Below are 26,604 nucleotides of genomic sequence, written 5' to 3' on the forward strand. Positions count from 1 at the left end.
TGTGGGTTAAACCACAGAGCCTAGGACTTGCCGATCGGAAGGTCGGTGGTTCGAATCCCCGCAACGGGGTGAGCTCCCGTTGCTCAGTCCCTGCTCCTGCCAACCTAGCAGTTCAAAAACACGTCAAAGTGCAAGTAGATAAATAGGTACCACTCCGGCGGGAAGGTAAACGGCGTTTCCGTGCGCTGCTCTGGTTTGCCAGAAGCGGCTTAGTCATGCTGGCCACATGACCTGGAAGCTGTACGCCGGTTCCCTCGGCCAGTAAAGCGAGATGAGCACCGCAACCCCAGTGTCGTCCGCGACTGGACCTAATGGTCAGGGGTCCCTTTACCTTTTTAAGCTTTCATAAGCACAAACCAGCCAATGAAACATGTTTTAACTTTTTTTAAAGGTGCCCATAAGAATGCTTGTTCTTTATGTAGTGTGAGACAGACTTGACACAGCTGCACCTTTTAAGGATTTGCAAACTCATGCAATCCACAACTGCAGTTTTCCCCACTGAGAACAAAGGTTAAAATTAAAACCACTTGGTACAATCGTATTGAAATCTGCGAAGACTAAATACCTTGGCTGATATAGACAAAAAGCAAGTTATCGCAGCAGCTCAACATCTACAGCAGGTAAGGTGTTTTTCATGACCAAATAATGCAGAAGTGGGACTTTTTCCCCCAAATATGCATCTCTTACCAATTCCTTTGTGCAGCACAGCAAACTACTATTTTCAAGCAATGAGTGTATGCTCCAGGGGGCATTCTTGCTTGTTAAGAATATCCCAGCACGCAATTATAAACAGCCTATCTCTATATTTTATTTTGCAACAGGAGTGACATCAGCTTTGGAGGTTTTCGAAAATGGGGAGTGTTTTCTTTTCCACTTTGAAAGACCTAGAGCAGAGCTGTTTCTCAGGCAAGAGTTTCACAACCAGGAAGGTGCCAGAACCATAATTACCTCACAATTCTACAACTGCATTATGCAAGCACGTATAGATCCTAGAAGCAGAATTCAGCCTGAGAATTTCAACTTTCACTTACTTACTTATTTACTTACTTATTTTTAAAGAAAAAAGTATCTTGTCCCAAAGACTATAAACAGAAGCAGGGGATAAGGGAGGTGTCCTATGCAGGTTTTCCAACATGCCCAGTCTCGTGACAAGAGGAGGAATTATGCAAAATAGGCAAGTATGCAAATTTGCTTTATTTCTATAATTCGTACAGTTTGAAGCATTCCATTTTTCTTCACACAATTCTGGGTTTTCATGATATACATAGTCTCCAGGTTGGAAGAAATTGTTTGGCTCCCCCCCTTTTTTTACATAAATTGGAACTGGGGCTACACAGGGTTCTCCTTCCATCACTGACCATTCAAAGTAGCCCAAGATGTATACAGAGGATAGACTGGCACTCACACACTCTCTCCCCACAAGGCCTCCCATGCTTTTTTTGAAAGAAAGCCAAGGCAACTGGTACATTTGCATCTCTGAAGTGAGACTCGCCTAGGAAAACCTGTCTGACTGCTTTGATGCTTCTTGCACTATTTACAGACTTGGAAAAGCTCTAGCACACATTGGGTTCCAGCTGCCCTCCACTCTGATGCCCTGGTGTGCTTGTCAGGCCCTACACTGATGACTAACTCATTCAGAGGCTACATGTGGGGCCGGGTTAACCATTCTGCTGAGCCTGCTTTAGAGCAGCCCGTGTGTTTCAGTTCAACACTTAAGAGCAGGGCAAAAAATTCTCTTCCAGGAATTGCAAAGTTTCAAACACCCACACCCCACCCACAAGATGCAAAGCTGTATATTTTTTTTTTGCTTAAGCGTGGGGGCGGGGAAGAAATTCTACATGAAGAATAAAAAAATGCTGAGTACATAAAATTACTTAACTTCCATTGGGGTTGTCGCTCATTTAAAGAACTCTTTCGTTGATTAATTTTATGGCTTTAAATTGATTACTCAATTAAGTCTGCATACATTTGCATAGGAATAACATAGTTTTGAAGAAAAACCATGCTTTTGTCTTTAGATTATAAAAACAGGCACCATCTTACAGAGCACTCCTTTTTCAGGCAGCAGGGGAGACGGACGCCTCCACTAAAATTGGAGGTTGCCACCTACAGTTCTATGTACGCACTTATACTGACAATTATTAACTTTAAAAATAAAATTAAAAAGTTGCCTGATTAATCAGGACACCTTTTCAGATGATCAAAAGTTTTAGAATCCTTTGGTTTCGTAGAAAACTGGAGGGCGAGGCAAAAAATAAGTCAGGCTGAGTTGAGGAGGGAGACTATTACAGGCAGGGGACTCAGATACCAGGAGCTGGGTTGGGCAAAGGGGAGAGATGCTGCAGGCCAGATGTGCTCCTCACTGTTCTGTATGCTTGCTAGCTAGGGGAACTGCCAGAGTCCATTCCTGCCACCGTTTGTTCTTATAATACTGGATCTACATAAAGGGGAAAGACAGCTGACACCACAGGGTTTGAAAGCAAGCCAGAAAGTGGAGAGAAACCCTCCCATTGCTTCCTGCAGAATTTTCAGGCAGAAACTTTATCCAGGACTCCAGATGAAAGGATTCAAAACGTAGGAAAATACTTACAAAAACTGTCGATAAATTTCTATCAGAGTTCTGAGAGTTTTTTCCAGTAGTTTTATTAACTAGAGAAAGCATAATATTGCATCTGTCATACAGCCAATACATTTGCAACTTCTACCTGAAATTCTCTATACAAAGTCAATGCAAATAGATAAAATCATTGATGGGATAAAGAGCTTAAAATAACCAAGAGGTATAAAAACAAGTTTGCCATCTTGCCCTGAGTAGAAATGTTAAAAAATATAAAATCTGGATTCTCGGCGATGCAACCATCAACATGATTATGAGGTTTTGAAATGGCACTCCAAGTGCAGTAAAACACATATTAATGCTATCTCAACTGTCCAGGTTTTACAGCCTTTTCACTGTAGCGGAAATCAGTTGGGAATAGTAATGAAAATATGTATCATTGCACACTGGTTACATAATTTAGCTGGCAGTTCTCCTTGCTGAATATTTTATGTTGCATTTACATTTAGTGCCAGCTTCGAAGCCCATCCATTTCTAGTGTGTTTCAAATGATTATGTGTACATAAATATTTCACATATAGAGCCTTGCTATGAGACGTGCCCCAGTGCTGTAGCAAAGTGCAGCACCAGAAACCATCCCTTTAGAATAATCAACATGATTTTGCTCATTTGGGGGTGGATCTAGCTAAGGGGCAGGCTGAATAAGTGCTTAAGCGGAGCCCCCCAAAATCCATGCTGCCAAGAGAATGGAGCAGGGGAGGGGGGGTTCCCTTAATCAAGCCAAGTGAGATTTCCAAGACCTAAGCACAGCAGTGATCACGCCAAGACCACAATCAAAACTTTGCTGCTTGGCATCAGCTTCCCACAACTACAGAACAAGCCCGAAGGTGTGAAACTATTCAGAATTCCTGCAGGTTCTGATTTCTTTACTTTTTTCTGCTGAGAGCAAGGTGGCAAAGACATTTTCTCTTTAAAACCTGGTTAAAAGATTAAGCAGTACGGAAGCAAAATATATCTTCCGGTTAATAAAATTGTATTTTACAATCCGCCATCCTCACTCTATAACAGCTAAGAACGGCAGCAAGGTCTCAGTCTAGGGGCTGGGGGTCTGCAATAGGCATGGTATGGAGAACTTCGTCTAGGAGCTGCAGGGCCCGATGGAGGTGGATTTCGATCCAACACGGCGTCTCCTTAATGCTCTGCCTCGGGTAATCAGGTCCCCAACCTTTGACAAAGCTCATCCTGAGGATGCACAGGCGGCGAAGGTCATCCACGCCAATTCCAGCTGCAGCCGACAAACCTAAAAAGAGCCAGGGACTACATTAATCTTTCAGTTTCTTAGCTTTCGGTTTCAGGTAAGCAATTTGCAACCCTCAACCCAGCTTTCGAGTGGCTTGGGTGCTTCAACAGCAACAAGGCTTACTGCCAAATACTTCCCAGATTTCTGAAAATATTTAAAATTTGTTTGCTGGGTGAGCAGCAACAGTTTTCAATAGTCTCAAAATGTTTATGCTCTTGGCTAAGGAAAATATGCAACAAATGTGTAACAGCTATTACTGTCCTATTAGAATCCTCAAGGCCTAAATCCTGATGCCAAAGCTCAATTTAACAGAGCCTAACATTCCAGCAGGTGGCGCTGTGGGTTAAAGCCTCAGCGCCTAGGACTTGCCGATCGAAAGGTCGGCGGTTCGATCCCTGCGGCGGGGTGCGCACCCGCTGCTCGGTCCCAGCGCCTGCCAACCTAGCAGTTCGAAAGCACCTCCAGGTGCAAGTAGATAAATAGGGACCGCTTACCAGCGGGAAGGTAAACGGCGTTTCCGTGTACGGCTCTGGCTCGCCAGAGCAGCGATGTCACGCTGGCCACGTGACCCGGAAGTGTCTCCGGACAGCGCTGGCCCCTGGCCTCTTAAGTGAGATGGGCGCACAACCCCAGAGTCTGTCAAGACTGGCCCGTACGGGCAGGGGTACCTTTACCTTTACCTTTAACATTCCAGCAACATTTCAGAAGAAACTTACACTACCCCACAGAATCCATGATTCTTTTGTCCAATTTTGGTAGTAGGTCCTAGCTGGTGCTTACCAACCCCTGCTTCTGCCCTGCAGGGAACTTTTTTAAACCATCTTCCAGATTTAAAAAGCAGTAGGAGATATAGCTGTCTTATCTGAACTGCAGCCTCCAGTTTCCTGCTTCATGACATTCCAAGCATTTATCAAAAACCATGTGAATTCCCATGGGAAAGGAATTCTGTAAATGCTTTCACACCCAACACTCCTGTCAACTCACCATAGGGGTATGTCATGTTGAAAGGGGACAAAACAAATTCCCTGATGAAAAACAAGATAAACACGTGTACAGCTCAAGCCAGACATCGTGCAAAGCTATGGTTCAATAGGGTTGCAAACCACGGTTTGTTTTGTCTGAACTGACAAACTGCAGTTCTATTAATTTGTCTGCTCCAGAGGTCACTGCATCTGGAAACGGGAGTGATGAACAAAAAAAAGGAAACAAGTGAACAACTATAAATCATGGTTTGGTTACACATTTGGAAGCTCAAACCACAGTTTGGCATGATCAAATTTAATTTATCCCTGCCAAAATCACTTCAAAAGTGAATAATAGCAAAGAGAGGTGGGGAAAGCTAGTAATTTACTTTTATCTGCCACTTACTGATGGCTGGAGCGATTCCTCCTACAGATCCTGGCCCAGGAATATTTCCTGCAACTGCAGCAGCTTGAGCAGCAGCTGCAGCCTGAGCTGTAGCTGCCTGCTGTTGCATCTGACGGTGACACTGACGCAAATCAAACACCTTATTAAAAAAGAAACAGCAAAGATTACAAATTAAGTCTTCGAAAGAACACCCGCCAAAATTAAAACAACTGGGAATTCCCACCGCTTAAGGCTTTCACAATGTAGAAAGTGCAGGTAACTCAAAAAATTAGGACAAACTTGTCTAGCTAAGTTTATTTCTAGAACATAAAGATGACTGTTCTTTCCCTTTGCTGTTCTCCTTCTAAGAATCTCCTCCTAAGATTCTGACGCCACTGGTTGTTTGCACTGTGGAAAACACAACAAGGGCTCTGCGAACTGTGAAGGCAGACACCAGGAATCATGGAGAAGAAGCCACATAAATGCATTCTGTGTAGGGATTGTTACTACATAGAGTAGCAACTGTTTGTTAAGTTCCTGCCACATGCTTCAGGAACAGAAGATCATGGACCAGACTGAAAGATGATGGCTTCTGTGAAAAGGCACACGGGCAACTTAGGCGCCAAATCAGATCAAACTGTTTGTGCACATGAGAATTATAATGAATGGCTGGGCAACAACATAAACAGCACGCTTACACCACATGGTTTGAGGCTACTGAATGTTGGAGAAGTGACATGTTGGAAAGACAGAAGCGCACACACACCTGCCCCTGGGGAGGAAGCATTAAGGGTGAGGGTATAGGAGAAGAACGAGGTGAGGGAAAAGTGCTGAAGGGGGTGGAAGTGAATTGGGGGGGGGGAGTAGGGATCTATAGTAAATTATGTGGGAAACTGCAGCCCAACACAAGCATGCAGGAGTCCTAGTTAACACATGAAGGTTTTAAGACCACAGAGTTCTGTTCCTAGTCTCAGCTAAGTCACACCCCTTCTCTTCCAACAAGGGAAGGTGTTCTTATTCCTTTCTCAAACTCTCTTGTCGCCATGTAATCCACCAGGACGGATGTGTATGAACTTGGTCCATGTTCAGATTACATATTTGAAATTATATACTGTATTTTGCACCCAAAAGTAATCTACCTGTGTTCACCTTGCTGCTGCATGGAATAATACATGAACCCCTTTTGGATTTAGTAATTAGAACATTTTAAACTTATTTATAACAGTGTGTGGACTGCTCATTGCAAGAAGGGTAGAAAGTGGGGCAAGCATTTTATGGTAGACTAAATGGGATATGCAAAAGGGTTTAACAACCAATATTCCACACTGTGCTGCTAGCTAACTGGAGAGTGTGCAAAGCCCCATGTTTTGAACCTAGGCGCCCAGCAAAGTCTTAAATACCCACACGTGGGTCAGATCTATTTTCCTTCCACAAATTAAGGGAGGTCAGCCTGGTTTCATGACGTTTGAGAAAGGCCACAAATACATGTTGGCATGAGCATGGGTTGAGTTCTTAAAAACAGTTCACATTATAGTTAGAATTAAAATGACAACCTGTCAACATCTCACAAAAATCAACTTGCATAAAACGATTAATTTTGATGTTTGAAGTCATCAAGCCTAATCAAGGGTTTTAAATCTGATCGTGGGTCTCATGGCTTACAGAGAGAATGAATGAATCCAATGTCTGTGAGCCCGGCAGCAAACCTCAAAGGAATGGTCTCCATCTTCCCACCCCTTCCTAAGACTGCTCTTCATAAGCTTTTATTTTAATTCTTATTTTGGCTATAGGCTGTTCTTAGTTTTTGTTTCCCTTCTACTTGCAATGCCAAACACAATTACAGTAAAAAGAAATAAGAAAAAAAAAAAAAAAAGTCAGGAAAGGCTTCTAGAAAATATTAACTGCCACCCAACAGATTCACACAAACCTTTATATATGCACTTGGATAAATTTTGTGGACCGCGTCGCCTGGCGCACGCCCTGCTTCCCGATCTAGGTAGTAACTCTGAACAAAGACCGCATGATCACTGAGGCACCGAACCCACACGTCACCTTCGCCTTTGCATTCCAGCTGCACACCTTTGCCTATATGCAACCTGAAAAAGACCAGACCATCAATGCAAGAAGGGGAAACAGTTATATAGAAAATCAGTTCAGTTTGTAGGCAGCTCCTTCAGGGGGAGGGATACTTAAAAAACATTAATTTCCAGTAGGATAGCAGGCCTAATCTGTGGACAGCAAAAACAATAAAGAGTCTTGTGGTACCTTAAAGTGAGAATTCCATGTTTAATATTGCACAACACAACTGTTGATAACACAGGGATCCTGGGATTAGTGCTGCCTTTTGTCTGTCTTGAATATTCCAACCTTTAGCTTCATTACATGAAATTTCCCTCTGTACCTGCCTTTTTTCTAAACTAAAGGTAAAGGTAAAGGTACCCCTGCCCGTACGGGCCAGTCTTGACAGACTCTGGGGTTGTGCGCCCATCTCACTTAAGAGGCCAGGGGCCAGCGCTGTCCGGAGACACTTCCGGGTCACGTGGCCAGCGTGACGTCGCTGCTCTGGCCAGAGCCAGAGCCGCACACGGAAACGCCGTTTACCTTCCCGCTGGTAAGCGGTCCCTATTTATCTACTTGCACCCGGAGGTGCTTTCGAACTGCTAGGTTGGCAGGCGCTGGGACCGAGCAGCGGGAGCGCACCCCGCCGCAGGGATTCGAACCGCCGACCTTACGATCGGCAAGCCCGAGGCGCTGAGGCTTTAACCCACAGCGCCACCTGCGTCCCTTTTTCTAAACTAAAGCTCCCCAAATGTTGCAGCCTTTCCCCAGATTTGCTCCAGCCCCTTGTTCATTTTGGTTGCTTACTTTTCCAGAAATAACATACCTCGCTCTCTCAATGGCTTCTGTTCTATGAACGTTGGAGAGTTGACCGAGGCAAAAGCGGTCTCCACCTGAAGGGTCCACATATCCATCAACTGTAACAATTGGGCAGCTTGAAGGTACTTTAAATGTTTCGCCAACTTGGACATCCATCTCAAAATAGGCAATGGAACACCAGTATTCTGGAGCTGATTTTTATCCCCCCAGGAGTAGGGAGGAGGAAGAAAGAGAAGAGAAGTGAATGCAGAGCACCAGGCAAACAAGCAGCAGAGAAGGAGCATAGGGAATCAACTTCTAGAACATAGTTGTTCAAGCTTTTGCTAAATCTCTTCACTGTGTGTTTCTAGAAAAAGGGAGCTTACTCAATTTTGCCTTAAAGCTTTCAAAACTGTAATGTTTTTCACAGGTTTCTTTAAAAAGGTTTACATATGGGTTTTTTTAAAGGTTGCCCATACATCAAATGAATGGTAGAAGAGATTTTAAAGGGAGCATGAAGCTGCTTTCAGTTTGACATTCTTAGCTCATAGAAGAACACCAATTCAACTGAATGTTCTTTATATGCACTTACCAGGGTGGTTTGATATAGGTGGCTGGAATGCAAGTTCATTATGAACTGGCCCTAAAAAAAATGCAAAATAAATACAGTCATGGTGCTTATTCTTTGTCTACTCTCCTCACAAGTCCCTGCATCCTCCAAAAACAAATGACCACTAAATATTTGGATTTATTAGTTACAGTAAATAAGGCAGACAGTAGAAATCAGTGGGGGGATCGTGTACAGTGCAAATTGTATACATAAACTCAGATAACTCAGCCTTTATAGACACACATAGAGAATGCCCAAATGTGTAAGGCAGAAACGACTTTTGGAATAGTACCCCAACCATTGCTCAAAGTGTTGTTTGTACAAACACTTGCAGTTTGTTAAACAGAAGAATAAGAGATGAGCATGCCTACCTGAAACATGCGTGGTTTTCCTTATTTTGTTTCATTACATTTATATCCCACCCTTCCCATATCATTTCCTTTCCTGTGTGGTAGGTTCGGGTGAGAGACAGTGCCCGAGACAAGACAAGGGCCTTTGTAGCTGAGCAAACACCTAAAGTGAGATCTTTCTGGTCCAAGCCCACTGCACCATTACTGCCTCTCCTGCAGCCACCAAGATGCTGCACAAAACGTAAGTGCATCTCAATGCGGTAATAAAAGGGTGCTTACAGTAATGTCCAGGATGGGGCATAGGTGGATGATGTTGAAGATGCCCATTCTGATGGTGAGGGATGGTAGGTGTATAGGCGGCAGTTCGACTCCCAGTCCAAGTTGTTGTACTGTCTTAAAAATGCAGAGTAGAAAAGTCTGATCAATTTGCTTTACCTAGGAAACCCCTTCCCCGCTCCATTTCATTTGAAAAACTAGCAGTGCCCTAAAACACTGATGTATGGTATAAAAAATACTTACTGTGGTGGTAAGTAGCTGGCTGAGCTGTAAAGCCATTCTGCTGTGTCCCTGGCTGAGGCCCTGAAGCAATCTGCAAAAGTCCATCACTGTGGCTACCTGGCAGCATACTGGGGGGTTGACCTGGCAAAATGTAAAACAGTTAACACCTGCCTTAAAATGAGTTATCATTTCATTAGACAGATGTTGGCATTACAATTCTGCTTCTTTGCCTTTTATTTTGTAAAATTACTTATTTGCTTTTGGCACCTTCAGGAACCCATGACACAAAATATGGTTCACTACTAACACTGGCTGCTTAATGCCAAATAACTTATAAACGAAAGTGCTCTATATGCCCCAAAACTGTAAGGTCAGAAGAAACAAACTAGAACAAAGAGATTTCTTGTTGAACCACATCAGTATTCCAATTTGTAATCTCGCCAGTTTGTAATAGAAGTTAATTTTGCCAAGTTTGAAAGAAGTTGAAACAAGTTTCGTAATCTTTAAAATACACAGAGTTGCCTTACTTGTGGAAGCGACAGGAATGTTGGGAAAGTTGGTGGTGCTGGTGGTGCTGGACTCAGAAGGAGCTAACATGGATGGGGTGCTGTAGGTTTCAGTAGATGCCCTGTTACTAGGCGGATGCTGGATAGTCTGAACTGAATGGCCTTCAGCAGTTGACAGCGATGTCTGCCCCTCAAATTCATGAACATATTCATCTTTCACCAACATGCTTGAGGGTGCTGTGATAAGATAAAAGGTTACGTTACAAGGAAATATTAAGGGAGGGAATACACTTTTCAAAAAAAAAATAATCTCAGAAAGGACAGCAATTGTTGACATTATCCACAGACTAGAAAGAGAAGACACTGTTTTAAATTACAAGGAAGGAAACTTAGGATAAGTGAATTGGGGAAACTCTTCTGAGGGCAGATCTGTAATAAAGTAAGCTGCTTGGTGAGATATTCAAAATAAGGTTGGACAGGAAACCCCTTTAGGGATGTACTTCCCCCCATTATTTATTTCATAAAATGTGTCACCACTTGACTGTAAAAGAAAACATCAAAGCAGTGTACCAAATGAGTAAAACAATAAAATTATATTTTAAAGTGACTAATTGAAACATTCAACAATTAAGACCAGCAATAAACTAAAAACAGTCATCAGCATTCTACGTAACAAAAACATTTTAGGGGCCAAAATTCTTAAAATTCAGAACTGGTATTATGCCTTATGTATGTACAAATTATTCAGTTTTGGAAAGTGGAGCAAACAAAGCAATTCACACCCTCTTCAAATCAAAGCCTATTTGCCTTGTCTATGCCTATTCCAGTTTATTTTGTTGGGCCTCCTAATCCCTTGGATCCATCCCACATTTGTGCTCTAGGGATTAAATCAGAAATCTCTGGGGCTTGCTTGGAACCCCTAAAAGTTTCAACTGCTTTAGAAAATCAAAATAATACAGATCAACTATAATATGAATAGAACACAGATACCTCTTTATATTACGTAGGTACAATTCAGCACCATTATCCAAAGATGCACATTTGGATATGCAAATAATTCAGTGATAAAACAGAAGTGGCCATCAAGAATGCAGAAAACTGATACTGCAGATATACAGACTTCCTACACTTTTTTGGGGGGGGGGGGTTCACTTCCCCAGCAAGCAATGGAAATGGATTTAATTCCAGTTTGACAAAATGAAACCATCAACAATTCCTAAACTTGTTTTCAACAAACTTTGCACAGAAAAGAGTTGAAGATATCCAACCTAATCATCTTCTGTTAGTGAACATATGGAACAAATATAATTAGAATTTTAACATTTTAGATACATGCAATATCTTATTAAGATTGCTAAATTAATTTTAGTTGATTTAATTTAGTTAGCTACATTCAGTAGCACTGAAATCATTGGTGTAAAATGTCAGTAGACCCCAGCCTAAGAACCCTTCTCTCTCTACCCTCATGTCTGTACACGTTTGTGTGGCCCATAGTACAGGCGACTCCCCACTTACACAGGGGTTACCTTCCAGTGCCCCTCACGCATAAGTGAAAATTGCGTAAATGGGGAACACTCTCTAAACACCCTTTAAATGCCCTCTCTGATGTGCTCTCTCCAAAAATCAAAAATATTGTACCCAAAAAATCCACACCTGGAATTGAAGCTCTGGGGCTGACTGGAGATAGTGCAGGAAAGCGGCAGCTACTGCTCCACTACCCCCCATACCAGCTGTTAGGTGGGGAGGCTAAGCAGCATAAACAAAGCCCTGCTGGACCTCTCTTCTCCTCTTTGGACTCTGGGGAGGGTCTCCTAGCCAGACACAAGGACTCTCCATCTCTCTCCCTCCATTTCCGGATATGAATTAAGTTATGTTACTATTTCCCGCCACCACGCCTATATGCAGGCGGGTGTGAGTCCATCGCACACAAGCAGAAGATGTCTGTATATCAATTAACTTGAGTATTCTCAAAGTAATTTCCCTAGCAATGCTTTGCATAAACTTTAAATTGAAGAGGCATTCACCTTAAGAGATATTGCTGTTTATACTTCTTATGATTTCACGTATAGCTTACCTGAACTCTGCAGTGTCAATCCTGAAAGATCTTTAAAGAGAAAAGAGCATATAAAGTCACTAATTCAGTTTTAAATACCAATAAACAAATATTTTACTATCTATAAAGCCTATAAACAGAAGGTGGGTAAATAACTGCAGGCATACTGTATATGTCAGTGAATCACAATTAAACATTTCCTTCAGTGTTTGTGGAAAAGTGAAATTTTACTCTTAAAATACTCATTAAAATAACTTTCTATCACAACTTTTATAAGAAACTGGAAAACTGTCTCCTTACCTATTCACTTCCCTCTACCACCAATACTGGAGTTAAATATGGAATTGTTTCTAAATATGGAAAGGTTTTAGTTGTTTTTATATATGATAATGTTTTCAATATTTTGAATTGTTATAATTGCTTTTAGTTAGGAAATTGTATAATTGTTGTTATAGCTGGTGCTTTTCATGTTAAATCATTTTGAGATTTCTATGGAAAGCAATTCATAAATGGAATTTAATGAATAAATTACATGATTAAGGTATTCCCTGCTCAGTGAGGTGGCTTTAATAATAATAAAAAGCCTAACAGATCTTCAAACCTGGACAAGGGACCGACCCTTCCTCTCCACCATGAAAGACACCCCCCTTTGGTGTTTAGACTCTCATCCAACCCATCTTAGTGGAACTTTAAAAGATCCTTCAAAAGGAAGGAAGATTCATGAGACACAACTGTTTTCAAAAGCCTTCCTGAATTGCTCTATACATTTTGTTGGAAGATACTGCATTAGCAGCAGGTGCCACCTGTGAGGGATAGCCTAAATCTTGTAAGATAGAACAACATTGCTCAAGGGTCAACTTTCAGCAAGAACAGGTTGGCTGCAGCAGTACAGAACACAACCCTGATGCAACAGGTATCCCGATTCCTGCAAGGAAAAGACACAGCTAGACAAAAAATGCCAGAATACCGCAGTAACCGAAGCCAAAGAAGACATCCCAAGGTCATCTATGGCAAGTTGGCAGGATTACCACCATACAAATATATGGCCTTTTTATTTTTTTTAAAAAAAAGAGGAGTGGGGTCACCAAATGAATGTTTAGGTTGTGTCTCAAGTCAGAAAATGGTGAAGACAACGGCTCTGTGATATGGTATTTCAAATAACCCTGTCCAAAGAGAGGCAGGAACTCTCTACTCATGTTAACCCCACAGCTGTTGTACCTCTTCCTGCTATTGCTTTCCCTAAGAGCAGAGGAATACAGAACATCACTCCCTGGTGTAAGATTTGGCTTGCATCCCCACTAAAGTGGGAAGGAAAGGTCTGGGTTGTTCCACTGTCAGGAAAGCCTGTTCTCCCAGCAGATCTCCCCAAGCGCTGAAGTTACTTTGTGTGAGGGAAAGGCACAAACAAAGAACTGCTGGCTTAAGTGACAGAGGTGAAGATCAAGAGCACCTGAGGGCTGCAACCTTGCTTCTACCAGCACAGCAGCAACCTGCCTATAGACTAAAAAGCAGTATATTCCTTCGCCCCTTACAAAAAGCAAATACATGCAACTGGGTTTTGGAGGGATGGGCCCTTGTCCAGCTCCAAGGGTGTTTTGCAATAATCTAGAATCAACTGGCTACATGAGGTATCATGAAAAAGCACAGGACAGCAGGGCGAATGAAAAACCTGCAATACTCCACTAATGAAACATTAATGAAATGCAAGTCCACATACAGTATGAACATACTTACCAATGCCGGGTGATACAACACGCTCATAATGATATGGATTCACGCAGACACTATCACACTTCAAGTCAAAAGCATACTGACAATATTTGACATGTTTGAGTTCGTTTTTGTGAAGATCAGGCCACCTCCATAGCCGTGCATAAATTACATGAGGAAAACCCTTACGACCAGCCACCTAGAAAGATTGAAGATCATAAAAATTTCATATAAATTTCATATAAACCCCAAATTGATTTCCATGACACAAAGCAAATTATGCTCTCGTACCACTACTCTCCCTACTTCAAAATGTCCCATACCCTGCTGCTCTCAGAGTAAGGATATTAAGGTATCATATGTGCTTCTACCAACCTGAAGTCTTCCATCCAATGTTCTCTGAATTGTAACACACTTGCTAGGATGAGCTCCATTTGTAGTTATAGCTGTAATCAAAGAATCCAATTCATCTTTTTTCTCCTTCAGTTTCTTTACTAAGCTTTCAATTGCTCGCTTTGCAAATGTTTCACTCTCCCCTCCTTGTCGATGGCACATCAAACTGTGAACAATGCTCAGACAAGCATCATTACTTGTTGGTGTGTTAGTAATAGACATATTGTCCATTTGGTACAGCTTTTACTTCCAAGACCAAATAATCTTGCCAGTCAGTGGGCCAAGAACTGTCTCCAACATGCACCTAGAAGGAATAGAGAACAAATATCACAAGAATGGCCATGAAATGTTTACTGTATGGGCCACCAGGAAGTATCATGTATGAGAAATCAACATATTTTTTCCATGTGCAATATTTGAGTGCGTTCAAGCTATTTTTCAAGACGATTATTCAACAGGAAGTAAGCATACTCCTGTTCTTCTGCAACTATGTAACAGCCTTCCCACAAGTATCTATACTATATCTATACTTATTTGACAATGTTTTATTCTGTTCCCTGCCCCCAAAATGTAGCTCAGCGGATCTCTGGTTTAACCCTTTATGCACTTTGTTTTTCAAAAAGTAACCACTGTAATAGGATTGCTGCATTGATAAGAACCAAATCATGCATGTGAGTTTATTTCAATTTTAAAATTAGTATCAGTAAGAAATTGAGTGAAAGGGTGAGGAAGAGCCCATCATTTTCATTAATCACCACACATATTTTTATAATGTCTAGTTCTGCTCTCAAGAGCCACAGTAGACATCAAAGCAGAGGATACATTTAGTGTCTTCCAAATTATGTTGTCTTTTTAATACTTTGCCGCTGCCAAATCAGAGATGGGGGGCGGGGCCCAAATCTGACTGGCAAAGCAGCAGGGCAGAAGGAGTGTTAAAAGTTTTCCTCATGAACAATTTTTGCTTTTCTTTATAAAGGGGGGAAGATATAGAGATGAAAGCAGCTGGGAAAGCCAATTCTGATTTGATAAACAGTCCAAAGGAAAAGTGCCAAGCGTTCCACACACATACACATCTGCACCAATATTTAAGTTTCCTGGACACACTAACCCCTTTTTGCAATAGAATATAACACAGGCATTTTCATGTATCATCACACAATTACCAGAGAGCAAGTCCATGCCCCTAGTTCTGCCCCGGAAGATAACAGTTTCCCCTACATTATCTATTCCACAGTATTCACATATTAGGCATGCTTCATGATGGATTCCAGCTCTAATGGAAACCTATGCACATAGGCTTTCCCCTTGCGGAAGTCCATGTGCAACTCCGCTCTCTGGTAACTGAGAGTCCTGGACGGCCTCAACAATGGGCTGCATCCACTTAGTCATACTTACAGCAGACTCACTGAAATAAATGAGAACTGAGTTAGTCATAACTTGTTCCTTTGATTTCAATGGATATACTCTAAGCATTTAGTCTGTATCCAATCCACTATACCCTGTCAACAGAGTAGCTGTAATTCTTTCCAATTAAGACTTATTGTACAACTGACATTTAACATTCAGAGCAGCCAGGAAGTTATAAAATCACTTCCAAGAAAGCGTTAGCAACACACAAATGTCCTGTTGAATCACAGAGCTATCATCAGAATACATTTTATGCATGTGTGGCTTAAAGTAGTCCCCACAAAAATGCCACTTTGAGCTGACCAATGCACTGATTTGGTATGGGATTATGTCTTTTCAACAGAGGCGTAGGAATTCAAAGCAGATGGCAGTTCTTCCAATTAACATTGCTATTATGGTGCAACATGCTGCCTCTTTTCATTCCTCGGGGTATTTCTGTCCCAAAGGGGTATTTGAACAATTAAGAGACAACATTTGTAAGCTGCATTGCAAAGATAATGCCTTGCATGCTTTAAATGTCATTGCAGATACTGCATAGCTTGCTTTAGCATCTCTTCTATTTACTGGTGTTTACGCCAAAGAAAACAATATCAACAGGGATCTGTGAAAATCACAGGATGTTCTGATGTGTCAATTAAAAGTTAGAAATTCCTTCCTTCACTTCCTGGTTCCCTCCAGATGCTGCTGAGCAGCCTTGAGCTTGTTTGGAGGTTCTAGCAGGGGAGCGCAGCTATCGTATACCCTTGACCGAAGAACGGTACACTCCTTCTATCTGGGATGGTCGTCCTCTTCCACAGAGCGCGCAGCTTCGGGAGGGACGCACATGGAGTGGTGAGGGAGGAAGGGGACACCCGACCAGGGAGAAGAGACAGTGGAAGAAGATTGGAAAAAGTTTAAAGTTTATTTATAGAAATAGGGTAAAATTAATGTGTGTTAGAAAAATGTTGGAATGAAATTATATGGCCTTAGTAGAAGTGTTATAAGGAGTTAAGCATAAATAAGTATTATAGTATTAATGGAAATAAGGTTAAAATAAGTTAAGATATTTATATGACAGAAAATAGTGAAAGATGGAAAGGATTTGCTGAAACAATTAATAGAAGTGGAATACAAAAAGGGAGGTGAGAGGAAGTCAATGAAACAAGGGAATGAAAGATAAGGCATTGAAATGGTATGATGTATGTTTTTAAATTGTTTTGTTTTGTTTAATGCGTTAATGTTGTGTGGTGTATTGTTTATATATTGTATTGTATTGTTTTTTCTTTCGTTTTTTTCTTCTTTTTTCTCCTTTTCTTTTTCTTCTTGTTTGTAAGGTTTAAAAGTAATAAATATTTAAAAAAACAACAACAGATGCTGCTGAGCAGCCTTGAACGGCCTCGGCTCGCATGGCCAAATGTCATGATCAAGGAGAGCTGCACTCCAACAACAGGAGGACCCAGGTTGGGGCTGAATGCTTTAGTTTCTCAGCTTAACACATACCACCCGCTTGCTTTTCTCTCAGTCACTGATAGGATAGCCCTAATTTGCTGCCATTTGCTGCCTTGTGGTGCTGGGGCACACATGATTCAGAAGGTGCACATCCATAAAGCCAAAATCCCCTGCGTCAACCTTCTTGAACCTTGGGTCCCCAGATGCAGCTAGAATACAATTCCTTTCACTCTTGGCTAAACTACTTGGAAATTATCAGAGTTGGAGTCCAGAGCTGGAAACCCAAAGTTGAAGAAATGTGCACTTTTTTTTTTTAAGAGTTTCAATAAAAAAGAACAGGCAAAATGCTCTCTGCTAGTGGTGATTCTAGGTGGCTTAACTACAGCATGCATGTAAAATCTCCATCTACAGATGTCCTTCCAGTACCCTATTCTCTCAAAGGATCTCAGGGTTGACGGGTATGTGTGAGTAAATGCATATCCCCTCAGTCTTGATGCTTAATTCCGAGGCTGCAATAGTCTTGTGGCGACATCCTCATAAGGACAGATACAAAACCATTATTATACATTTGGCACAAGCGGAAACATGGAAATGTAAAGTGCTTCTCATGATGTGGCCACCAAATGCAAGGTGCTTCAGCTTAGATTGCTGTGACATCTGTTCCACAAGCCCTGGCTGGCATCAAAATCAATAATATACTTCATTAATAAAGAATAGCTAGAGGCCTCAAGCTGCCACTGCATCTATTTGTGAGCTATATAGACTTGAAGGTAGCGAGGTGGGGCAACACAAGTGCAAACTTGTCTTCCATGTTTGCAGGTCACATTGCTCTACGTGTTTCCCTCTTTAACACCCTTCCCTTGTTGGTTGCTTTGTTTTCCTCCTTGCTTCAGGCACCCGATACCTTCACAAGTCTCTTCCTCCTACATCAGGGTTGGCTAACTTGAGGCCCTCCAAATGTCATATCTCCCATCAACCCTACCCATTACAATGATCTGAACCCCTGCTCCTCCTCTTCCCTTCCTAGCTACAGTCTGACCCTGGTTCAATACACAAAATGGACAAACTGAAGCTCAGACCAATATGTTTACTGGGATCCTGCTGAATCGGTTAGTGACCTGACTGTTAATCTTGGGAGTTGAAATCATGCTTATCACTGTAAGAGGACTGATGTGATGGATGTATTATCACAATGCTTACTCAGCCAGTCTTCAGTTGGCTTTCTGTGCTATATTTCCTAGGGTACAGCTGTGGCCCTCCGGGTTTCATTGTTTCCCGTACCTCTTAGCACTGCCCAAGACAGCAGGCATTGATGGGAGTGAAAGTACAACATAGGTACTGCACCACAATTTGCTCACTGCTGCCCTATGCAATTTATAAAGACCAGAACCAGGCCATTAACTCTTCCTCTTTCTAATCATGTACACAGTATTTCTTTTGCCCAGGCAGACACATGTGGTTTAGAGAAGCAAAAATACACCCATATGCATGTGAAGTATTTTATACATACAATCATAGAATTGCAGAGTTGGAAGGGGTCCCGAGGGTCATCTAGTCCAACCCCTGCAAAGCAGGAATCTCAACCAAAACATCTATGGCAGATGGCTATCCATCCTCTGCTTTAAACATCCACTGAAGGAGAGTCCACCACCTTCTGAGGGAGCCTGTTCCGCTGTCAAACAGCTCTTATCACTAGAAAGTTCTTCCTTATGTTGAGTTGGAATCGTCTTTCTTGTAACTTGAAGCCATTGATTCAGGTCCTCTGGAGCAGGAGAAAACAAGCTTCCTCCATCTTCATGGAACAGCTCTTTAGATATTTGAAGATGGCTATCATATCTCAGTCTCCTCTTTTCCTGGCTAAACATACCCAACTCCCCCATAGATGATGCTAAATAGACTGTTTTGAAACATACTCCTAGAATTGGCCTCGTCTGTTTTTTGTGTGGGAAAATTTTCTTGATAAATTAATAAGGATGTCAAGAGCCAAGATATTCAACGCTAGAGTGATGCTGCTACTGAAATATAAGGTAAAACAATAAATACATATCTCAAATGATATGTATTAAACCATCTAATGGACCAAAGTTTTGACCTCAACTCATTTCTAGACCAATAATCTAGTACACAGCTTAGATACTTAACTGCTGAAAACATGGCACAAATTCAATAATCACAATCACTGACACCAGCTACAACAAATTTCAAGGCTGGGGTGAATCATTCAGCAACTGTGCAGAGCAATAATGCTTTTAAGATCATCACACCACTGGTCTAATGGAAGCCATTCAAGCACTTGAATCAACAAGAGGCTACTGAAGTTTTAATCTAGCTTTTGAGAGCAGTAGCAACCACCACTGCCTTCTCAGCAAATAAAATTAGGATTTTAATTTGTATTCAAAAGGGGGGGGGATATTCACTTGCCAGTCAATCAAAGGAAAGCAATTAGACAGCACCCCTTAAAATTAATGGACCAAGTTAGTCAGGTCTTTTCAATGGATCAACTCTGAACAAGACTAACATTGAATACAACCCCCAATTTTAACCTTGCGGTGCATAACTACCTCATCCTTCAACATCATATATTTATACATTTCCTTTTACTGACCTGGGTGAAATATGCTTAATTAATGTTGTAAAAACAATATGACAGAAGAGCAGCTCAGGAATTCCAGATATTTAAGCTTGCTTGTTTACTTAAAAAAAAATCTACCTGTTTTTTATTTGTGTGTGCACACATGCACACTCACATTTAACTCTTTCTTACACATGTTTAATTCTTAGGTTTATCTGTAGATTCCGATCCAATCCACACTTACCTGGAAGTAAATTCCTTTAAGCTCAACAGAGCTTCCCTCCAAATTTATCTCTATCTATACATGACTGCGCTGTAATAGGGCTTACCCACACTTCTATTTTCTCCCACTCTTTCTATAATGCTCCATGTCCAAGGCAGAATGGGCTCCCATCCCCAAGCTTTCCCTACAAAAACCCACTCTTCAAAGTTCAATCAGAGTAAACATCAATTCAGGTTTTGAGCAGAATGATGCTTGCTCTGACTAAGCTTTAAAGAGAAGAGTTTTGTGGGGAAAGCTCTGGAGAAGAAGAAGAAAAAAAAAGAGGCTCAGACACAAAGCTGTAAATCACAAATTGTGCCTGGAAAGAGCAGAGGAAAGATAAGTGTAGATAAGCCCATAGCTGGCATATAAAGTGATTAATCCTTAAAGAAATATAATCATCATTATATATCCTCCTTCCTCTTAAAGGCACCCACAACAGAGTGACTAAGACTGCAATCCAAACCCATCTACCTAGGAGAAAGCGCCACTGAATTCAATGGGATGTACTTCTGAGCATAGTAGTTAGGATTGTGGCCTAATCTGATATTGGCTACAGTCAAATAAACAACAAAGCTAGCTTTACAAGTTAACAACCTCTGTAAACCTAGGTAAATAAACCTAACAAAATGTATTTATTGTAGAATTTATACTGCACCTATTTATAGTTGAAGGCAGCCAACAATGCAAAAAGAACCCACACAATAAAAATGGTGACAGCACAAAAAAAATAAAAAACAGGAGCTTCTAGAACATACAAAGCTGAAGGAGTAGAAGCTAAATCAAACAGGAATATTCTTTACAAATGTACAATTATCCAAGCTTGTAAATAGCAGCTTGATAGGTCACCTGTCCAGCAAACCCAGTGCTTGTAAAGTGGAAATATGTCAGTTCTTTTTTTTCCATGTAGTTGGGATGCCCACATGACTAACAGAGCCATTGCCAATGTTTTTGAAATGTTCGTATTGTTTTCACAATTTTGTTGTTTCCTGCCCAGGTCTCCTTTGGAGGAAAATGACTGATAGAAATGAAAATAACAGTAATAATCAATAAATTCAGTAGTCCAAAATACATGGAGGGTAGCAGGCTGGGGAAGGCTCATTTAGATTATTCATTGACTGATGTAAATGAATGAAATTCAATGAAATTCAATGAAACGCATTCTACAAGAAGTAGACTTAGGTGTGCCTCTCACTGTCCCCTTTCTACCTCAAAAGACCTCCTCTTCTTGTCACCAATTAAAATTTGTTACCTTTAAGTAGCAAGAAGTTGTTTTTCAAAAAATGCTTCATGTGGTTGTATAAAAGGATCATGAAAAATGACTGCAGCATTTGTCCATCTGTGCCAAACACTGAAACCATCAACTAAGCACCCAACTCCATTTGATCTTTTTATTCACTCCAGAAGTTATGTGGCTTTTATCCTTGTTAAAAACCTGTGACAATTTTATTTAAAAAATCAAAAAGTTACATCTCACTTTACAGCCACACAAGGCTCTCAAAAACATTTACAAAATCACCACAATAAAAACATCATAATTATCTAAAAGTAGCAAAAAGCAAACAGTAAGAAAAGCTTTCCAAAGAAGCCACAACCATCACATGAAAGCTCAGAGAGAAGTGGATATCATGTTAGCACATCCCACAGTAAGGTGGGAACTACAGTGGTACCTATGGATGCGAACGGGATGCGTGACGTCATTTTGAGCGTCTGTGCATGCGTGAGCGGCGAAACCCGGAAGTAACGCGTTCCGTTACTTCTGGGTCGCCGTGGAGCACAACCTGAAAACACTCAACCTGAAGCAACTTTAACCCAAGATATGACTGTACTGAGAAGGTTCTGTGCCTTGTAGCCAGCCAAACTTTAGAGTCTAAAGGCAGGTGGGTTATATGAGATGACCCTGAATGCTGCTGGGATTTATGATGTATTGCGTAAGGTTAGGGTGACCTTCAGTGTGTGCAAGAATGCTTACATCAAGGATCATTACTAAGTATCTTAATGTCTGAAGGCACACCAGTCCCAGAATGTGAATTCATAAACTGAAAAAATCTCAAAACTCATAGATTTAAAAGCTTAGTTTTATATTCTGTAAAACCTAACTGTTAATTAAATGGGAACTCAGGTCTACTATGTGATTCTGTTCTGCATGCACATTTGATTTCCTGATGGCATAATGGAAATTCAAAATATGAATTTGATTATTAAGAGGAAATCCATGTTAATAATAATACAGTAAGGGGAGGGCAAATAAATAATAATTTATGTTTAGCCATGGGTCAAAAGCTCTGGGTTTCATTAAAAAGTAGCATCAAATTATATTGTGTGAAAGCATGGTTTAGCATCAAAACAAAAGAATAATGAATAGGGGGTATATACAAACAGGAAAACTGATGATAAAGATTTCAACAAAGCAACATACAATAATGAGATAAGGGACAGCAAAGATTTAAGACATATAAATGGATACTTCTGTCAGAAGCAAAAACAAACAAATAAACCCCAAAAGCTTTGAATAATCAAAATGAATCGCTTAACTCTGGCTAGCAATAGGACACTGTTTTGTTTAAGAATGTGAGAAATCCCACATAATAGGGGAGGGGGAGGAATGGAAGAACTGAGCTGGAGAGCAGTGAGAGTGCTTGCAGCATACAAAGTGCTTGAATACGAGAAAATAAATAAGTTTCTATAAAGTAATTGAGATTATAATGTCAGAGGTGTCCCTAATACTTAAATGACATTAAATGAGTACGCTAAAATGTTATATACTGTTACTAACCAGAACATCCAATCCATTAACAATACAAAGGAAAAAAAAGATGTAATGGCAGGATGCGGGGGAGATTGTCAGGAGGCAAAGAATGCTTATTTACTGGAAACACTCTCAAATGTTTGCTCCCAGTAAAAAGCCATTTACAACTGCATGGAATATCACCTTATCATCTGAAAGAAAACAGCATGGCAAGGGTAGCTAAAAGTGTACAGAATTAACTCAATGGACAGTTAGGATAATTTGCTTAAGTGTAGCTATAGCAAGGGAATCTAATCACAGTCAAAAAGTAAGATGCCTACAAGATTCCCATATTCTCTGATATCTAGGAAATGTGATCATCCTATTCAGAATGGATAGTAGTTTTTGCATCTAAGGAAAATTCAACTCAGACAGCTTGACTTAGCCCACTCCTAACAGGCTGGTGGACTCACAGTCAATGATGCATACAAGCAACTGATCAGTTTTTTAATGTCAAAGAAAAAAAATCACTGGTGCATTAATTGTGGTGGGGAAAGCTATCTAAAGAGAATGTATCCATAAAGCATGGGTGCTAGTCTCTGGCCCTCTAGATGTTGTTGAACTCTGAACTCCCATCAGTCCTAGCCAGTGTGGCTAATGGTCAGAGATAATAGGAACTGTGGTACAAAACATTTGAAGAGCCACAGATCACCCAGCCCTGCCACCAAGTCTATTGGAAATAGCTATCCAGCTCTATCACCCACTGAATACTACCACCACACTGTCAACCCTTTCAACGGCAGTCACAGTGTCTAACCTTTTCCAATGCCTGGTTGCCTGAAGTTGGCCTTCATTCCCAGAATACTGTCTGCTCATAAAATGCTCATAGCTTTATTCAACTCTGTTTGCTGGACTTGTTCAAGGATGTGTTATCATCCGACATTACTTCCAACCCACTCCCTTCCAACACCTGCCAGCACCCAAGGCTACACACTAATCATGACACATGTTCAACACATTCGCTCTAATCCTTGCTATTCATCTCAGTGATTTTTTTTCTGTGCTTCTGAGTTTAAGCTTATTTTACATATCGATTTTTCCCATTCCACCAACATAAGTGGTATCAGCATGCCATGGAGTGCATATGGAACTTGTTCTCACAGGAGGCAGCAATGGCCACCAACTTGCATCGCTTTAGAAGAGGATTAGACAAATTCATGGATGAAAAAGCTATCAAGGGCTACTAGCCATGATGTTGATGCTCTACCTTCATGGCAGAAGACAGTAATGCTTATGAATAATAGTTGCTGGAACCTTCAGCGCTCTTGTGCTGGGGTCCTGCATGTGGATGTCCACAGGCATCGAGCTGGCTACTGTGAGACCAGCCTTATTCAGGAGGCTCTTATGTTCTTAATCCACATTAATGATAGTGAAAAGAGGATAAAATGTGTGTGATTGCATGGGATGGATGACATGCATCCCTACTTGACAGATGAACAGTAGAATAAATATTCACAGCAAATCCATCCCTACTTAATATGTGATGGAAAAACATCTTGTAAGCTATTATAAGTTCGTTGCCATTCACAATAGAGCTCTTTTACTATGCAGTATTTTTTATTTACTTAACAAAATGTATATAGCGCTTGATTGTAATAAAACCACTCAGTGGTTTATGTACCTCTGAGCAACGCAATGAGGCAAGATTAGTTTTAACACAGTGCATTGGGGAAGTTCTTTTTCACCCAAGTCTGAGCTACTAAGATTAAAGTCAATAGATAACCCACCCTTCTTTTCACAAACTGAGGCTGAAAGGCAATAGCTAGCAATACCCCCAAGGCTAAATCTAGATATGGAACCTAGATCCAACACTGACTCACATTTCTACAGTACTTTTACATCAGGTTTTGTGTTTTAACAATAATGTGAAGAGGCATAAAGAACTTCTTCCGACACTTACTAAAGAACTGAATAGCTTCTATAACCTTGTATTTCAGTACTTCACAATCCTTGTATGACAAAGACAAGCTTCTTATATTGATTGTACAAAATGCTTCCCACTTACTACCACTGATTCAGGCAGTATTATTCACTTCCAGATCACTTTTTTCGGGCACATCACAGCATGCTTTACAAAGCTTCTCTCTTGACCCACCAGTTCACCTCTTGTGAGTGTGTAATCTCCTTCTATATTTTAAATATGGATGGGGGCTATTATCCAGAAAGACATAATAATAGAGTTTTTAAACATGACATTCAGGAGCAACTTTTCAGATCAAGTTTTAATGAAGTTGGTTATAGTATAGCCAACTCCTTCATTAACTTACTGTAGAGGTATACAGCAACCCACAGAAGCATATGTAGAATTACAGCTTATTATTAAAATTAGTTTTCTGAATTCATTCTTTAAATGAAAATTAACAGAAGTATCCATGCATTTTATAATAATACCCACATACATAACTGTCTCATGTTGCTGAAGGCACTTCATTACTATGGCTACTACTAAAGGCTAACAGGTGTTTTTTTAATAAAAAAAATGGCATGAGCCTTCACGGACTAGAGCCAGCTGCATTAGATGCAGATGAACTCATCACAATAAGACTGCTAGTCTCCAAGGTGCCACAGGACTGTTAACCGCAATAATTCAAAAAGAGCAGCCTTGTGGCCCATGAGAGATTTAGAAGATGTACAGTGGCAACAGTTTTTCTTTCCTGCATCGGATGAAGCAGGCGCTATTCCATAAATGCTCATGCAAACAATAACTCTGTTTTAGGTTTTTACGGTGCCACTAAGCTCTTTGTTCTTTTCGCCACAACAGTGTCACCACAAGCTTTACGATACTTTAAAAAACTAGCAGGTTTACTGTGGGCAAGTGTTCTCGCTCCGCTGCAAACAGAACAAAAACCACTCATGCCATTTGCAGGGGGTTGGACTTTAGACGACCCTCGGGGGAATCTCCCCCCTCCAAAAAAAAAAAAAACAACTTCACGATTCCACCAACTAGTCCCGTTAAGCCTTTAAAAGGTACCATGGGGGGGGGCGTCTCCTTCCGCTGCAAGAGCAACAGATGAAAGAAACACTTCTGGAACTCTTACACCGCGCAAAGGGGGCAGGACAAAAAAAAATCAGAATGAAGTCTCAAAGCGAATTTGCAAGGGGCTTCCACGGAGAGCCCCCCCCTACCCGCCCAGAGCCACTGCTCGGGCTTCAATCTTAAGCAGGAGTTACTCGGGAGTAACTCAAGTAGACTAAACGTGCAGTGTTTCCTTTTTAAATAATTACAAACAGGGGGTCCCGGGGGGGGGGAGAGAGTAGGGAAAACAGACCTCCCAGGCTCCCTTTGTCTCTCCTTCTCTGCTCGCGGCAGATTTATTACAATCACAGCCTCGCAATGTTTATACACACAGATAGATTTACTACTACCGTACTCGCCTCTTAACTGGGGAAGGAGCTTCAAGGCCGAGTAAGTAGTAAATAGAGCGAGCGGAGCGAAAACAAAAGCCCGAGCGGCGGAGAGGGGAAAAGAAGAAGGGGCTGAGGGGGCGTTACCTGGGCCTCGGCCGGGAGCCCGTGTCGGGCGGCGGCGGGGGCGGCAGCAGCAGCAGCAGAGGCGCCGCCGCGGCCTGCCTGCCTGCCCGCCCTCCCGCCGGTGAGGGGCCTTCCTGGGCGCCCCTAACCCACCTCCTCGGCCGCCCCTCGCGAGCGCCTTCCCGCCTCCTCAGCGGCCCTGAGGGAGACGAGCCGGGAGGGGGGAGGCTTCCTGAGGGGCGCCGCGGCCTCTCGCTCTGCGCACGCGCGCGCAGACGGAGCGGGGGGGGGGCCGAGGCACGAGGAGGAGGAGGAGGAGGGAGGAACGTTCCAGCCGCCGCCGCCGCTGCCGCCACCTCCTACGTCGTGCCTCTGGCTGGCTGGTGTTGTTGTTGGTGCCGCTGCTTCTGCCGCCGCAGACACGGCCGGGCAGGCGCCGTAGCGCGCATGCGCCACATCCGGGTTTTTTTCCCTCTCTCTCTTCCCTTCTCCCTCC

The 26,604-nt window shown here is 41.7% G+C and overlaps 1 protein-coding gene across 2 annotated transcripts; it reads right to left on the bottom strand.

Moving 5' to 3' along the window:
- Positions 1 to 1,176: 1,176 nt before the first annotated feature.
- Positions 1,177 to 26,273, bottom strand: SMAD4 (SMAD family member 4). Of its 2 annotated transcripts, none has more exons than XM_079995955.1 (12): positions 26,130 to 26,273; positions 14,163 to 14,484; positions 13,812 to 13,986; positions 12,099 to 12,128; positions 10,046 to 10,261; positions 9,540 to 9,659; positions 9,300 to 9,413; positions 8,653 to 8,703; positions 8,089 to 8,266; positions 7,132 to 7,300; positions 5,226 to 5,364; positions 1,177 to 3,857 (listed from the first exon to the last, which is right to left on the bottom strand). In XM_079995955.1, the coding sequence occupies exons 2-12, from the start codon at positions 14,409 to 14,411 to the stop codon at positions 3,646 to 3,648; spliced, it is 1,653 nt and encodes a 550-aa protein (XP_079852081.1). In that variant the 5' UTR covers positions 14,412 to 14,484; positions 26,130 to 26,273; the 3' UTR covers positions 1,177 to 3,645. The 2 variants fall into 2 exon arrangements, with proteins under 2 accessions (XP_079852081.1, XP_079852080.1); XM_079995954.1 differs by having other exon boundaries at positions 8,089 to 8,272.
- Between the last annotated feature and the right edge of the window lie 331 nt (positions 26,274 to 26,604).

The sequence above is a fragment of the Podarcis cretensis genome (genome assembly GCF_951804945.1).
Source record: "Podarcis cretensis genome assembly, chromosome: 11".
In the NCBI taxonomy this organism is placed as follows: Eukaryota; Metazoa; Chordata; class Lepidosauria; order Squamata; family Lacertidae; genus Podarcis; species Podarcis cretensis.